General features: G+C 40.7%; 1 protein-coding gene across 1 annotated transcript in view; it reads left to right on the top strand.

Moving 5' to 3' along the window:
- LRRC63 (leucine rich repeat containing 63) overlaps nt 1-15440 on the top strand; it is a 34517-nt gene that overhangs the window by 7536 nt on the left and 11541 nt on the right. The window contains exons 2-5 of the mRNA XM_030321454.1: nt 979-1668; nt 2212-2280; nt 4966-5126; nt 15303-15401. Coding sequence (XP_030177314.1) covers nt 979-1668; nt 2212-2280; nt 4966-5126; nt 15303-15401 — 1019 coding nt within the window. The remainder of the gene's footprint in view (nt 1-978; nt 1669-2211; nt 2281-4965; nt 5127-15302; nt 15402-15440) is intronic.

The following is a 15440-nucleotide window of genomic DNA, read 5'->3' as shown; positions in this document are numbered from 1 at the left end:
GTATTAGTGGGGGAGGTGAGTAGAGGAATGATATGTTATTTTCTCCTCCTGGCATACATTCCTGCTCTCTAAATGGTTCTCTGAGAATTCTGGTCACATTGTTTGAGGTTGGGGAAAAATCATCCTCTTCCACCCACCACGAGGAGGGGAAGATTGAGGAAACACATAGCACTCCAATAACTCTATCCAGGAGAATTCCTCTCTCTAAACTCAGGTCAGACTCCAGCCATCTCTTATACGTAGACAGCAGATGGATGAGACCTGTATTCGTTTTGGCATCTCTTTGCAAGCCTTGCCTTAAAGAATCTATTATCTCTTCTTTAGAAGGTAGAAGTCTTCATCATTTAGTACTCAACTGAGACAAAGGAAAAGAGTCATTTGACTTCTGTCCCCATAGGAAAAAGAAAGTATATTTGGTGTGGTGAGGTACCGAAGAACACAGGCATTGTATGTTTTCTGGACCTAGGAGAGAAAAGAACATTTACCTTTTAACCCAACTGAACTTGTAGTATTTTGTACCCAGCATCAGGATGTTATCGTTTCAAAAGACACACTGGTCTGACATTTGGCGTTGAAAAGAATTGTGAGTCTTTGCTCAAGGAAGTTTCAATGAGGAAGAGATAACGAGAAATGATAAATAACAAAACTTCATCAAAATAATTTTTACCCATTTTATTTTCCAGTTTTAGTAGCAACTGGTCAAAAAATTACCTTTATACCCTTTCTTCTATCAATTCTGTTCTTCCAAGAGTCTCTCCCTACCCTTTCTAAATCTAATACAATTTAGTCTTTTCTCATTCCATTTGATTACTCAACTTTACCCCAGTCAGTTAAACAAAAGTCCTCATAGCTGAGCAGGTATATGCAGAAATTTTTAGAAGGCGAAAGAGGGGTGAGTATGAACTTTCAGACATTAAATTTTGTCCCTGGTACCTTGATAAATATAAACTAATTGTGCCTTTTTTTTTTCTGGTTTAGCCAAGACTGGTAAAGCTAAGCCAAAACGTGTGACGTTCACTCCAGAAGAAACCACTTCAACTGAAAGAAAGAAAACTAGTTTTCCTGATGTTTCAAGAGATCGATCACACACCCCTATCAGTATCCAAAATCTCTCTCTTGATCATCATGTACAAGAAAGAGTGACGACTATTTCAATACCAAGAAAACATTTTAACAGGGTCTATTGGCACATTCCAGACACTGCTACTGGTTGCATATTTTTTCCAAGCTGTCATTCAGCCTCAAGTCGAGTTTTTGGGAAAGAAACAAGCCAAACGGAAACTTCAAGAAAATCAAAACGAGAAGTGTCAAAAAGAAAAAATATTTATGTTGATAACATGTTCAAAGACATTCTGATTCTCTCCTCAGAGTTCTCCAGACCTGCAAGTGCACCTTCCCCAGTTATTACTCCCAAACCCAAGGAAGTTCTCTCTGAATATCCACCTTTATCAAAGAAGAAAACCTTTATTTTTAAGCAGGCTCTCATAGATTTAAGTGAAACAGGGCCAAGCCCTCCACCAAGAAGTGTGCCTGTTAAAGCAGAAAGACAGTGGTCTGAACGTTTAAAACAAAATACTGCGGTGGTACTAACTATTAGTAATTTTCCAGGTCCCATCGCCCTACCAACACCAATTTTGCCAAGAAAACCTCGAAGACAGTCTTTGTTAGGTAAATCCATGTTCAAAATGATACATGTTCAAAATGGGCATTTGGATTATTTACATTTTCTCCTATCACAAATAATGCATGCTTTGTAATAATGGGGTCAAGTGGACCAAAGGGGAGAGAAGGCACGCGAGCAAAGGCTGCTTTCCCCTTGGGTTTGCAGGTTGGGATGGCGGGATCGCTTTCTGCCTATGCATACATTCAATATACGATCCAGAAAGAGGTAACAGAAGTATTGACCTTGAGGGTCTGCCAAGGTCAAACTGGGTGCTCTACCCAGATGGCGGTAGTGGGAACCAGATGAGGAAGCCCAAAGGATCAGAAAAGTCAACATAAAAGAGGAGTGGGAATGAACAGTCATTCATAAGGCGATCAAGATGAACTCTAGAAGCAGAATGCCAGTGTGGACGGAGCCCTTCACGGGCACGGTTCCGTGGACAATCCAAATTCATTAAAAGATGAACAATTATAATGAAATCATAACACCCTGAACATGAGTGTTCACAAGTATCCAAAAAGTTGTTTCATTTTTTTTCTTTTTTCTAGAAACTCAAGTAACAGAATCCGACAATGTGGAAAGCACGTCGAGGCAAAGCATGTCAAACCTGACGGAAGGTAAACGCTAGGTGTATTTCATTCTTTAAAAAAAAACGTATATAAGTTTATCTCTCTACAGAAGTATTCATGATTTTGTGTTGGTGTATGTGTGTGGGGTTCACACATATGTCTCACCTCATTTTCAGCTCTTTAAGCCATTTGCTCAGCAACTATGTTTGACGTATTGACTATAAGTCAAAGTTTGTACTGATGCTGGGAACATAAAAGCTGGAGCATTCTTAATCTGGGTAGGTGAAATAAACATGCAACAATGAAAGGTAACTACTTTCCATGTGCCAGGCACTGTTCTAAGTGCTTTAACTTTAGTTACCTAGAAAAAACAAATGAAAAATCATCTTTTTTTTTCTAATGTTTATTTTTGAGAGAGAGGGAGAGAGAGACACAAAGCGTGAGCAGGGGAGGGGCGGAGAGAGAGAGAGAGACATACAGAATCTGAAACACGCTCCAGGCTCTGAGCTGTCAGCACAGAGGCGACACGGTGCTTGAACTCATGAACCGTGAGATCGTGACCTGAGCCGAAGTCGGATGCTTAACCGACAGAGCCACCCAGGAGCCCCCATATCCGCTGATTTCTAAGCTGTGCATGTGCAGGACAATACTCTAAGAAACACAGCAAAAAACATCAGCAGAGAAGCTACGAGAAGTGAGCATGCATGGGACACAGTTATTGAAGTTAAAGCTCTGCCAAGATGCAGGGGCCTTGTAAACACATGGGGCTTTTAGTTGAAGACCCAGAGGACCCATGCCTTAGAAATAAGGATGATGTTTTAGACAAAAGTACAAAACTGAAATAGATTATCCCTAGCAAAGCTCAAAACCAGTCCCTAATGAATCAAAGTGATACTTTTTCCACTTTTCTTTCAATCAAAGAAAATTTAACACTTGTTGGAGAGACATGGCGTTATCCGGACCCTTTAAAATTTTCATCCACAATATCCAGCATTAAATTAAAAAATCACAAGTCAGGGGCGCCTGGGTGGCGCAGTCGGTTAGCGTCCGACTTCAGCCAGGTCACGATCTCGCGGTCCGTGAGTTCGAGCCCCGCGTCAGGCTCTGGGCTGATGGCTCAGAGCCTGGAGCCTGTTTCCGATTCTGTGTCTCCCTCTCTCTCTGCCCCTCCCCCGTTCATGCTCTGTCTCTCTCTGTCCCCAAAAAAATAAATAAACGTTGGAAAAAAAAATTAAAAAAAAATCACAAGTCATCCTATAAAAACAGGATAAAACGTCTGAAGATCTGTAGAAAGAAAAAAGGCAATAGAAACAGACATATAGAATCAGATACCAAAGTTTTCAAAGAGGGATTTTAAAAATAAATGTGATGACTATGTTTAAGAAAGGAAAGAATGAGTTAGAGAATTTAACCAGAGAACTAGAAGTTTTGTTTTTAAAAACAGGAGTCAAATAAAATTCTAGAGCAGAGAAAATAACCAAGGAATGATTCAGTTAATGATTAAACACAGAAGTCTCCACCGATAGGACTTTCTCTTTTTCCCAGGTCATCAGCCGAAACAAATCATGCTGCCATTTCTGATTTGTTGACTTTGTCCCACTCTGGCGGTCCCCTCTTTGAAAGTTTCCAGAGCCTTCAGGGATCCATCAGGGCATTTCTATTTTTTTCTCCACCTGAATTCCCACTTCCATTCCAAAACCAATGCTTGGGCCTAGTCCATGGGGATGGGTGGGCTGGGAGCAGCACACAGACCTAGGTCTTAACTCGCTCTCCTTTCCTTCTTGATCCACTCTCTCTCCCAAGACAACGACTCTCTCCATCATATCATACATCTCTCTTGATGCTGCAGTTACCTTTCACATCTACTGACCTGAGATGGGCACACAGGGCCTATTTTGCAGCTAGACACTGAACATTGCTTTCTTTGGTCTAGGATGCATGATTTCCTTTCACTGAAGCCATGGCCTAAGGCTTTCCGAGATTGTAAAATATGTTGCTGCAAATAATACAGCAAGAATGGCCGTGAATGTAAAATATATGTTCCGAGGTCACAAAATATTTTCCTGCTGCATTTGGGTTTATACTTGAATAGGCCGTTTCTGAAGGTGAAACCCACAAGGGTCATGAGGAAGTAAATTTAGATGCTCTCTGTTTGACTAACTTCTAAGTTGTTTGGATTTTTTTTTTTCTTTTCTTGTGTGGGGTCTCCAAATGCAGACAAGAAAGCCGAATTATATAAGGCCCTTGAAAGAAAGCGAGGGTGTCCCTTGCGAGGTGATCTCTATCTGACTTACGATTATGTGATGTCCTTTATTAGTTTTGTGAAGCAAGAAGTTGCTTATGTAATTCATAGTAACATTTTTGAAAATATTTGTACACATAACACAAAAAGACTGAGATTGATAGAATCTAAGTTATCTGGAGAGAAATCTATGAGCATATGGTTTTCCTTTGGAAAGACAAAGGTGCCAGCTAATATTTGAAACACAGACACACATACACAGACACACATGCACACACACACACACACACACACACACACACACCAAAGCCCAGTTTAGCAAATAGAACCAGTGGGACTAGGTTAGTAAAGGCTCAGAGCACTCTCTCCCAGAGGATGTACACAGCTAACCTATTTAACATGATTCACTGTGACCGTAATATAAATACCTTTTAACTTTCATTCTAAGTGCTAACGCATTTAAGTCTCATTTTTTTCTCCTGTTTATTTAGGCATCATTAACATTAAACCTATAAAAAGAGAGGAATCACATGTGATACGGGGTGAAGGTTTTAAGACTATTAATGCAACACGATATGAAACAATAATAGCCATGACCAACCTAGCCATAATTAACTGTCAAATACATGGAAGAAATGCACTTAATCTTAAGGTACGCTACATCTTTTTAATGGCAATTTCTTTTTAAATCAGCAATTATTCTTGCTCTAGGTTTCTTAACTTTGGTTAGTTTCCATGGTATTGAAGGGAGCCTTCCTGTTACAATAGAGATTTTCCAGGAATGCATTCAAATTTATCTCTAAACCTATGTCCTAGTTTGCCTTCATTCCAGTTTTGTAAAATGTTAAGATCCAAAGAAATTATAGTGTATTTTCATTATCTGGCGTGAGTAAAAAAAAGTGAGATTCGGAATTATCATATTTTGAAGTTATGGGCAATCTTTGGCCCTTGTGCCACATCTAGCAACAGGCTAAATTTTCACTGAACACAAGCCTGGTGTGATGAACAGCGATAATAATAGTTGCCATTTATTAAGGACCCACTCTTTGCAAAGCAAATGTTACTCTTAAAGCTTACAATTCAGCCGAATAGGTATTATAATCTGCGGTTTACAGTTAGGAGCACTGAAGCCCAGTGAAAATAACTCGTGAAAGACCATCCAGCCAGCAAGCAGCAGAGCCTTAGGTTTGAAGTCAGAGCTCTTTGACCTCAAGATCTAGGTGTCATTTAAAAATGTATTTCGAAATAAGTTCCAACTCCTAGAAAACTTGCAAAAATAGGAAAAGCGACAAGAGAGTTTCTTGGGGAAGGTAGGGCATTCAAAAAGGCCTATGGATACTGGGGAATTTAGAAAGCTATGTGCATGGCCAGGGCAGGACGCATTCTAGAGAAGATCCCATGCAATCACTACCTTTTAATGGCCTGGCTAAGCATTGAAAGGGTGCGCTTGCATAGAGCCAATCTGAAAAGACTGGAAGAAATATTATTCTCTCTCTACTCCTGTCCTGTTGTACAAGGAAATCTCTGTCAAAACACTAACTGAACACTAGCCAACAGAGCAGAGATTTCAAACACAACACATGAAAAATTATAGACTTCACGAAAACAATTAAGAAAAATCACTAAACCAACAGCTATAGCCCACAGCAAGTAAAATTAAAAAAAAAAACATGAAAAGGGGGAGTAATATGATTTTTAGAGTTACCACATTATAATATGCAACTGTTCAGTTTTCAACAAAAAATATGGAATATGTGAAGAAACAAGAAATGTGGCCAGTCAGAGCAGAAATTAATAGAAACTGTTCCTGAGGAAGCACAGACATTTGACTTACTGGGGGGGGGGGGAACCTTTAAATCAACTGTCTTAAGTATTCTGAAGTAGCTAAAAACAAAACAAACATACAAAAAAACAGAAGAATGATATGTGAGCAGAGATTTATCAATAAAGAGATAGAAATTACAAAGAAGAACCAAAAAGTAGTTATGGAACTGAAAATACAATAAAAAAAAACCTTACTGGAAGCTTTGAATTGTAGGTTTGAGCAGGCACAGAAGAGTCAGAGAACTGGAAGATAGGTCAATTGAAATAATCAAATATGATGAACGAAAAGAAGAGAAGGAAGAAGAAAGAGAAGGAGGAGAAAGAAGAAAGAAAAAATGAACAGAGGCTAAGGGACCAGTCAGACACCACCAAGTATACCAAGTAATGGAAGTCCTAGAAAAAGAAGAGAAAGAAATGGGCAGAAAGAACATTTGAAGACATAATGGCCAAAACCTCCCCAAATTGATTAAAGGTACAAATCTGTAGATCTCAGAAGCTTGACAAATTCCAAAAGGATAAACACAGACAGTTTCACATTGAAACACATTGTAATCCGTCAAAAGCTAGAGAAAATCTTGAGAACAGCAAGGGAGGAATGATTTGTCATGCATAAGGGATTGTCAAACTTAATAGCCAATTTGTCATCAGAAACCATGGAAGTCAGAAAGGAATGGGATGACATTTTTAAAGTGAAGAAAGAAAAGCAATCTCTCAACCAAGAATCCTATATCCAGCAAAACTATCTTTCAAAAACCAGATGACAAATTAAGATGTTCCAAGATTAACAAAAGCTGAGGGAGTTTGTTATTAGTACACCTGTCCTATATGAAATGCCGAAGAGAATTCTTTAGTCTGCAACGAAAAGTTATTAGACAGGAACTCAAAACCTTAAAAAGAAATAAAATCTGGTAAAGGTAACTACATAGGTACATATAAAACCCAGCATTGTTCTATTTTTGATTTTCAACACTTCTTTTTATTTCCTATGTTATTTAAAAGACAAATGCATAAAACAATAATTATCAATATATGTTAATGGACACACAATGTAGAAAGATGTCATTTTTGATGACACAACAAGGACAGGGGTAGATGTGTATAGGAACAAAGATTTTTTTGTGCTATTGAAGTTAACGTGGTATCAGTCCAAACTAGATTGTTATAAATTTAAGATGTCAACTATAATCTCCATGGTAACAACTATTAAGAAACTGTCTTAAAAATATACCACAAAAGAGAACAAGACAAGAATCAATATGGCAGATTGCAAAATAATTAAACACCAGTGAGGCAGTAATCAAATAACAACAATAAAAAACATTCTGGAAAAGGCAAAACTATGGAGATAGTAAAACTATCAGTGGTTGCCAGGGATGTTGGAGGAGGGAGGGAAGGTTGAATAGGAGGAGTACAAGGGATTTTCAGGGCTGTAAAATTATTTTATATGATACTGTGCTAATGGATTCATTTCGTTATACATTTGTCAAGACCCACAGACTATTCAACAAGAGGTTTGAACTCTAATGTAAATTACGGACTTGGGTTGATAATGATGTGTGCAATGTTGGTTCATTGATTATAACAAATACATCATACTGGTGTGTGAAACGTTGATGTTGGGGAAGACCAGGTGAATGTGTGTGGAAAGGGTATGTGGAGAAGAAAAATCTCAAATCAACAACCTAACTCTACACCTTGAAGAACCTGAGCAAAAGAGAAAACTACACCCTAAACTAGCAGCAAGAAGGAAGTAAGAAAGATTACAACAGAAATTAATGAAATAGTAGATAGAAAAGCAGTAGAGAGATGGGGCGCCTGGGTGGCTCAGTTGGTTGAGCGTCCAACTTCAGCTCAGGTCCTGATCTCATGGTTTGTGGGTTCGAGCCCCATATCAAGCTCTGTGCTGACAGCTCAGAGCGTGCAGCCTGCTTCAGATTCCATCTCGGGCTCTCTCTGCCCCTCCCCCACTTGTGCTCTGTCTTTCTGTCTCTAAAATAAATAAACATTAAAAAGAAAAGAAAAGCAGTAGAGAGAATCAACAAAAAATATAGTTCTTTAAAAAGATCAATAAAATCAACAAATCTTTAGCTAAATGAAGAAAAAAAGAAAATACAAATAACTAAAACCAAAAATGAAAATGGAGACATTACTACTGACTTTACAGAAATAAAAGAGATTATAATAGAATACTATGAACAACTGTATGCCAACAAATTAAATATCTTAGATGAAAGGAAACATTTTTTAGAAAAACACAAATTACCAAAACTGACTCAACAACAAATAGAAATCTAAGTAAACCTATACTGAGTAAAGAGATTGAGTAAATAATCAAGACCTCCCAACAAAGAAAAGTCCAGGACCAGATGGCTTCATGGATGAATTCTGCTAAACGTTTAAAGAAAAATGAATACCTATACCTCTCAAACTCTTCCAGAAAATGAAAGAGGAGAGAACACCTCTAATAGTATTCTGAACCCAGTTCCACCATGGTGGGGGGGAGCAGTTGCCCCACACCACTACGCAATTCTCAGATACCAGCTGGGTGTCCTACAATTCAACTCAATTCTCACACTACCTAGAGATAACACCAGATTCCACAGGTAAAGTGCTCACTCCCACAAGATTGCCATTCAACTCAGGATGCCAATCACATGCCCCGGCTGTCACTTACACTTCTAACCAATTGGCTACAAATTAGAGGTTCCCACGACCCTCTCCTTGGGTTCAATTAATTTGCTAGAGTGGCTCACAGAAATCAGGAATCCCATTTACTTGCTAGATAACTGGTTTATTACAAAGGATATTAAATGATATGAATCAACAGTCAGATAAAGAGATACACAGGGCTAAGTATGGAAAAAGTATATGGAACTTCCATATCCTCTCCAGGCACCACTCTCCCCAAATCTCCATGTATTTACCAACTAGGATGCTCTCCAAACCCTGTCATTTTGGTTTTCTGGAGGCTTTATTTCACAGGCATAATTGATTAAACCATTGACCTTTGGTGATTGAACTCAATCTTCCTCCCCTCTTCCCTCTCTGGAGGAAGGCAGTTGATGAGGCCAAAAATGCCAACCCTCTAATCACATGGTTGGTTCCCCTGGCAACCAGCCTCCATCCTTCAGGGCTTTCCACAAGCCTCCTCATTAACAGAAACCCAGTTGTAGAAAGGGGCTTGTCATGAATAACAAGACACCCATTTCATCTTTATGGCTCTGATGTGGTTTCAGGAATGGAGGACAAGGAATTAAATACAGCAGAAGATGTTCCCATTGCTCTTATGACTCTAGAAATTTCAAAGATGTGGGAAGCTGTGAGCCAGGAACTTTGGAATGAAGACCAAATACACATATGAGAGATATATTTTGGTCATCTGAATGAACAAATATATATTCTTTTAAACTAGAATATTATAATCTCTAACATATTCTATGCTGTCAATATAACCCAGATACCAAGGGAACAAAAGACACCACAAGAAAACCACAGACCAACACCCCTTATGAATATAGATAAAAATCCTCAGCAGAGCACCTGGCTGGCTCAGTCACTTAAGTGCCCAACTCTTGATTTCGGTTCAGGTCATGATCTCGTGGTTCTTGAGATCAAGCCTTGTCGGGCTACTCACGGACAGCACAGAGCCTGCTTGAGATTCTCTCTCTCCCTCTCTCTCTCTGCCCCTCTCCCGCAAAATACTAGCAAAGTATTCTCCTGGGTAAAATACTAGCAAAGTGATTTAAAAAAAATTAAAAGGATTATACATAATAACCAAGTGACATTTACTCTTGAAATAAAAGGGTGATTCAACATAAGAAAATCAATCAGTATACATTCCTGCATAAGGGGAGAAAATACATAATCATCTCAATTGATGCAGAAAAGGCATTTGACAAAACTTGGTTCTTTAAAAAGAGGAATAAAATTTCTAAATCCATAATATGATTGGTTAAGGAAAAAGGAAAGAAAATTCTAAATATCAAAATCAAAATAGAAAAGGGGAAATCACCGCATGTCTCACAGACTTTAAAATAGAAAATAATAAAACACTACGAACATTTTCCCAGTGAGTGCCACGGCTATGATGAAATGGAAAACTTCACTGGAAAACACAACTTGCTGAAACAGGCGTAATAAGAAATAGAACACCAGTACAGTTTCATATCTGTAAAAAAATCTAATTAAAATTTTAATTAAGAGCCTTCACACAAAGAAAGTTCCAGGCCCATAGGACGTCCCCAGTGAGTCTACCAAACATGTAAGGGAGATACAACCTGTTTACACCACCTTATTTTATGATGCCTATATAACTCTCATACCAAAGCCACACAAGGATATTGTAAGAAAGAAAAATTATGGGCCACTGTTTTTCATAAATGTACGTGCAAAATTCCTCAAGAAAATGTTAGCAATTCAAATCCTGCAATGTGAAAAGTTTTAAAACGAAGGACAATGTATCATGACTAAATGAAGCGTTTGCAAGAAACTCAAAGTTGTCTTGATATTTGAAAATCAATGTTATTCTCAACAATATCATCTCAATAGATGCAAAAACTTGACAACATTCAACACCCACTGAGGATGAAGGAAAACAAATATACCTCTAAGTAAACTGGAGTTGAAAGAAACCTTTCATAATTGTAAAGATCGTTCTAGCTGGTGCCGGGGCTGCCCTGGTGGGGTGGCTGGAGCTGAAGTGGGTATGGGCCCGGCGGCGGGAGGGCGCGGGGGGGGGGGGGTCTCAGGGTTCTCCGTGCAGAGGACATATTGGCAGGACAGCTGAAGCTTAAGTGTGTGCAAGTCAGGTCTTCCTGGGACGCTCTGCACAGGGTCACCCTTGTGGGGTGGCTGGAGCCGATACAGGGTGCAAGCTGGGGGTTCCCCGGGGTGGTTTTCACGGGAGAGGCCCTGGTGGGATGCTGGGGCCAAAGCAGGCATGAGCCAGAAAGTCCCAAAGCCCTCTGCACTAGGGGTGCCCTGACAAGCCATCTGGAGCTGACGTGGGGGCAGGCCTGGACTATTCTGGAGTGCTTTGCCCCCTTGTCACCTTGGCTTGATGGCTGAACCTGTAGCACTGACTGGGAGTGTCCCGCTGTGTACCATCCTGGGGCCATCTTGGAGGGGTGACTAGGGCTGGTGTGGGCTAGGGGCCTGGGGCCGCCAGCGGGGCCTGCTCCCCTCTGCGCTACGGAGGTGGAGGGGGAGCATCAACCGTGGTGCTTACCAGCCCCACAAACCCAGAGAGAGTTCCAGAGCTCCAGCGGCTCTCCCGCGGTTTGCCAGGGTCCTCGTGCTGGTTCCTTTTTGTTCCAGTTGCTCGCTTACACCCAGGCTTTTCCTCTGTGCCTCAGAGCAGATGAATCTGCTCCTGGTCCCTCAGTACTATCCCACTGCAGTGCGTGGAGGGCGCGGGTTGCCTTCCTCATAGTATTTCCATCTCCTTTGACGTTCACTACATGGTGTCTCTATCTTTTGTTGTGCAGAAGCTGTTCAGTCAGCCCTCGGTTCTTCTTCAGGAGGAATTGCTCTCTGAGTAGGTGTATGTAGATTGGGTGTGTGCATGGAGGAGGTGAGTTCAGGGACTTTCTACACTGCCACCTTGGACCAGAAGCTTCAAAAGCTCTTTATTTTAACCTGAGCTTCAATCTTATAGAGCTTTCCTGTTAACCTTTTCTCCTAAGGCTGTAGCCTTTCGGCCCTTTCATACCAAGTCGGAGGCCCCCCTCGACTTTGGTAAGCCCTGAACTCCAGTTTTTATCTTTCTAGCCCTAATGAGGCTGGCTATGATTCTACTCAGCCTCTTGACCACAGCTTTTGATGAAGCAAATGACTTCGGGAGAAAAGTAGTGTTGAGCGTCGTGTTTACCTCCCTGAGATTCTCTCCTCTCTGGAAGTTTGGTTTATGAAATCCTAGCTACCCTTGGTAATTCCCCAAGCCTTTATTGTGTTGTGTTTGTTTACCCTGTCGGTTTCAGTGGGAAGGTTGTTTTCAAATAAGATTGTCAACCATTAGAAGTAAAAATATCAGATTATCTGGTTTTGAAGTGAATTACTTTGTTTTTTTTTTAAATCTTATTTTTAAAATTTTTTTTATAGTTTATTTATTTTTGAGAGGGACAGAGACAGCATGAGTGGGGGAGGGACAGAGAAAGAGGGAGAGAGAGAGAATATCAAGCAGGCTCTGCACTGTCAGCACAGAGCCGGATATGGGGCTCAAACTCATGAACTGTGAGATTTGGACCTGAGCCCAGATGAAGAGCCAGGCACTTCACCAACTGAGCCACTCAGGTGTCCCCGGAGCGAATTACTTCATAATTTTTTTTTTTTTTTTTTTTTTTTTTTTTTTTTTTTTTTTTTAGTTTTTATTTATTTTTGAGACAGAGAGAGACAGAGCATGAACGGGGGAGGGGAAGAGAGAGAGGGAGACACAGAATTGGAAGCAGGCTCCAGGCTCTGAGCCATCAGCCCAGAGCCCGACGCGGGGCTCGAACTCACGGACCGCGAGATCGTGACCTGAGCTGAAGTCAGACGCTTAACCGACTGAGCCACCCAGGAGCGAATTACTTTAAATGAGAGGTTGGCAAGCTTTTTCTGTAAAGGGCTGGATCGTAAAACGTCAGGCTTTGAGGGTTGCATGGTCTCTGTCACAAGTATTCAACTTTGTTCGATAGTTCAAAAGCAGCTATATGCAATGCTTAAACTTATGGGCACGGCTATGTTCCAGTAAAACTTTATTTAGAAAAAAACAGTTGGCAAAGTGCGATTTGCTCATCCTTGCTTCAAATGGAGAGAGAATGTAGCTTTTAAAGAGTTGGGTGAAGCTAGTCAAGAAAAAAATAATATTTCCATGGTTATAAATATTATTTAAAAAATATTTGACTCCAGAGTAGAATCCAGAGTTCTGTGGGGGCGACACAGACGAATCAAACGTCATAATTCCTTATTTATTTCAGGGTCTTATTAAAAGAAGTAGATCTTATATGAACAAAATTTACACAAAACAAGTGTAATGAATACTATGATACAGACTCAGGGTCTAAGCACTTAAAGGTCACTAGAGCAGTTCGGGAGATGGGGAAAGGCTCCACATTCTCAGCGCTATTTAGCCCTTTGAGACCCTTCCATGATAACCACAGCAAACAGGTTTGGGAGGTCACTATTTGTCACAGGTTGGTTAGGGAAGGCCTTTCTGGTCAGCTGCCTTGTGAGCTGACGGCTGACTATACGCAGGCCACTGATGAAGTGAGAAGACAGCTTATGGAAGGAAACGGGGGGGGGGGGGGGGAGCACTTTCCAAGGCAGAAGGAAATGTAAAGGCGCTAATTGTTGGCACAGTAAGTGGAGTGATTGGAGACTACGACAGACACGTTTCTACTACACCCGCCAGTTCGGCAGAGAGGAGTGTCTAATGACAGGAAAAAAAGAACGCCTCCTTTTTGTCTATATACATGTTTACCAATAGTAATACTTTAATACAAGGTCAGTCTCGGGGCGCCCGGGGTGGCTCAGTCAGTTAAGCGTCTGACACTTGATTTTGGCAGGTCGTGGTCTCACAGTTGTGAGATCAAGCCCCTCCATGGGCCCTGTGCTGGGAATGGAGCCTGCTTGAGCTTCTTTCGCTTTCTCTCTCTGCCCCTCCCCAGCTCGTGCTTTCTCGGTAAAACAATAAAAACGTAAACAAACGAACAAGTAAAATCTCAGTTCTGAAACCAGCACTTTCAACTTCAAGATTCTTTAGCCGTCAACCTTTTCATTCTTATACGCTACCTGGCGTAGCCTGATGCACTATGGTGACGTCTCCCTTCGCTACGAGCTGAGTAATGGAGTCCCTTGGTTCAGTCAGGTGACCATTAGTGAGTCTACGATCCTTAAGAAACAAATGTTTCCACTCTCCTGGAGCATTAAAGATATAGGGGGGCAGCAGGCGTGTCTTAGTCAGTTCCGGCTGCTTTGACAAAATGCCACAGACTGAACGACTTCAACAACGAATGTTCATTTCTCACAGTTCCAGCGGCTGGGAAGTCCAGCATTGAGGGGTCAGCTGACTCGCTTCCTGGTTCGAGGTCTCTTGCTCACAGCAGACTTCTTCCTGTATCCTCACATGGAAGAAAGAGAGAGCTCTGGTCCCCTCCTGTTCTTATAAGGGCACTAACCCCATTATAAGGGCTCCACCCTTAGGACCTCCTGGAACCCTAATTACCTCACACAGGCCTCATCTCTACATGGCATCACACTGAGGGTTGGGGCTTTCACGTGTGAATATGGCGGGAACACAAACATTTAGTTCATAATGGGACATAGTTTTCTTCATTCCGAGTTGGCATATTTCAGTAAGAAATTTTAGCTGTTAGATTAACAGCGAGACTAGAGAGAAATAGAAGTAGAAACATGACAAAATAAGATAAAAGATATAATTGAATGTAAAATATATTTACTAACTTTTCAGCATGTAGTGGACACTCAAGCAATGTTTGCTTGTTATTAATGAAAATAATTCCTGTCACACATACAACACTATACTTCCTACACACATGAATACTTAGAGGTGTTTCTATTTCGTTTCTATCCTTCACATAATTAAGAAATTATTATTGGGGCGCCTGGGTGGCGCAGTCGGTTAAGCGTCCGACTTCAGCCAGGTCACGATCTCGCGGTCCGGGAGTTCGAGCCCGGCGTCGGGCTCTGGTCTGATGGCTCAGAGCCTGGAGCCTGTTTCCGATTCTGTGTCCCTCTCTCTCTGCCCCTCCCCCGTTCATGCTCCGTCTCTCTCTGTCCCAAAAATAAATAAACGTTGAAAAAAAATTAAAAAAAAAAAAAAAAGAAATTATTATTATGACAGACTAACATACATGAATGGAAGGTGAATACAGGCTCGTTTGTGTGTTGTGAAAAACACCATCACTCAGATTATGTGCTCGTTTTTTTGCTTGTTTTACTTTAGTATAAAATATTTTGTGCCTTGTTAATGATTCACCTCTAATCTCTTGTCATTTTCTTTTAGGGTTTTTTTATTATGACTTGTCCAGACTTAACACCGTTGGCTTCCCAACTGATATATCTTAACTTATCCTTTAATGAGATCAGTTATTTCCCCACAGAAGTGAGTCCATTTTTATCATTGGTATATATTGCAATAATT

This window comes from Lynx canadensis, chromosome A1, assembly GCF_007474595.2.
Source record: "Lynx canadensis isolate LIC74 chromosome A1, mLynCan4.pri.v2, whole genome shotgun sequence".
Lineage (NCBI taxonomy): Eukaryota > Metazoa > Chordata > Mammalia > Carnivora > Felidae > Lynx > Lynx canadensis.
The sequence above is the reverse complement of the archived record's forward strand: the minus strand, read 5'-3'. Positions and strand labels throughout refer to the sequence as shown.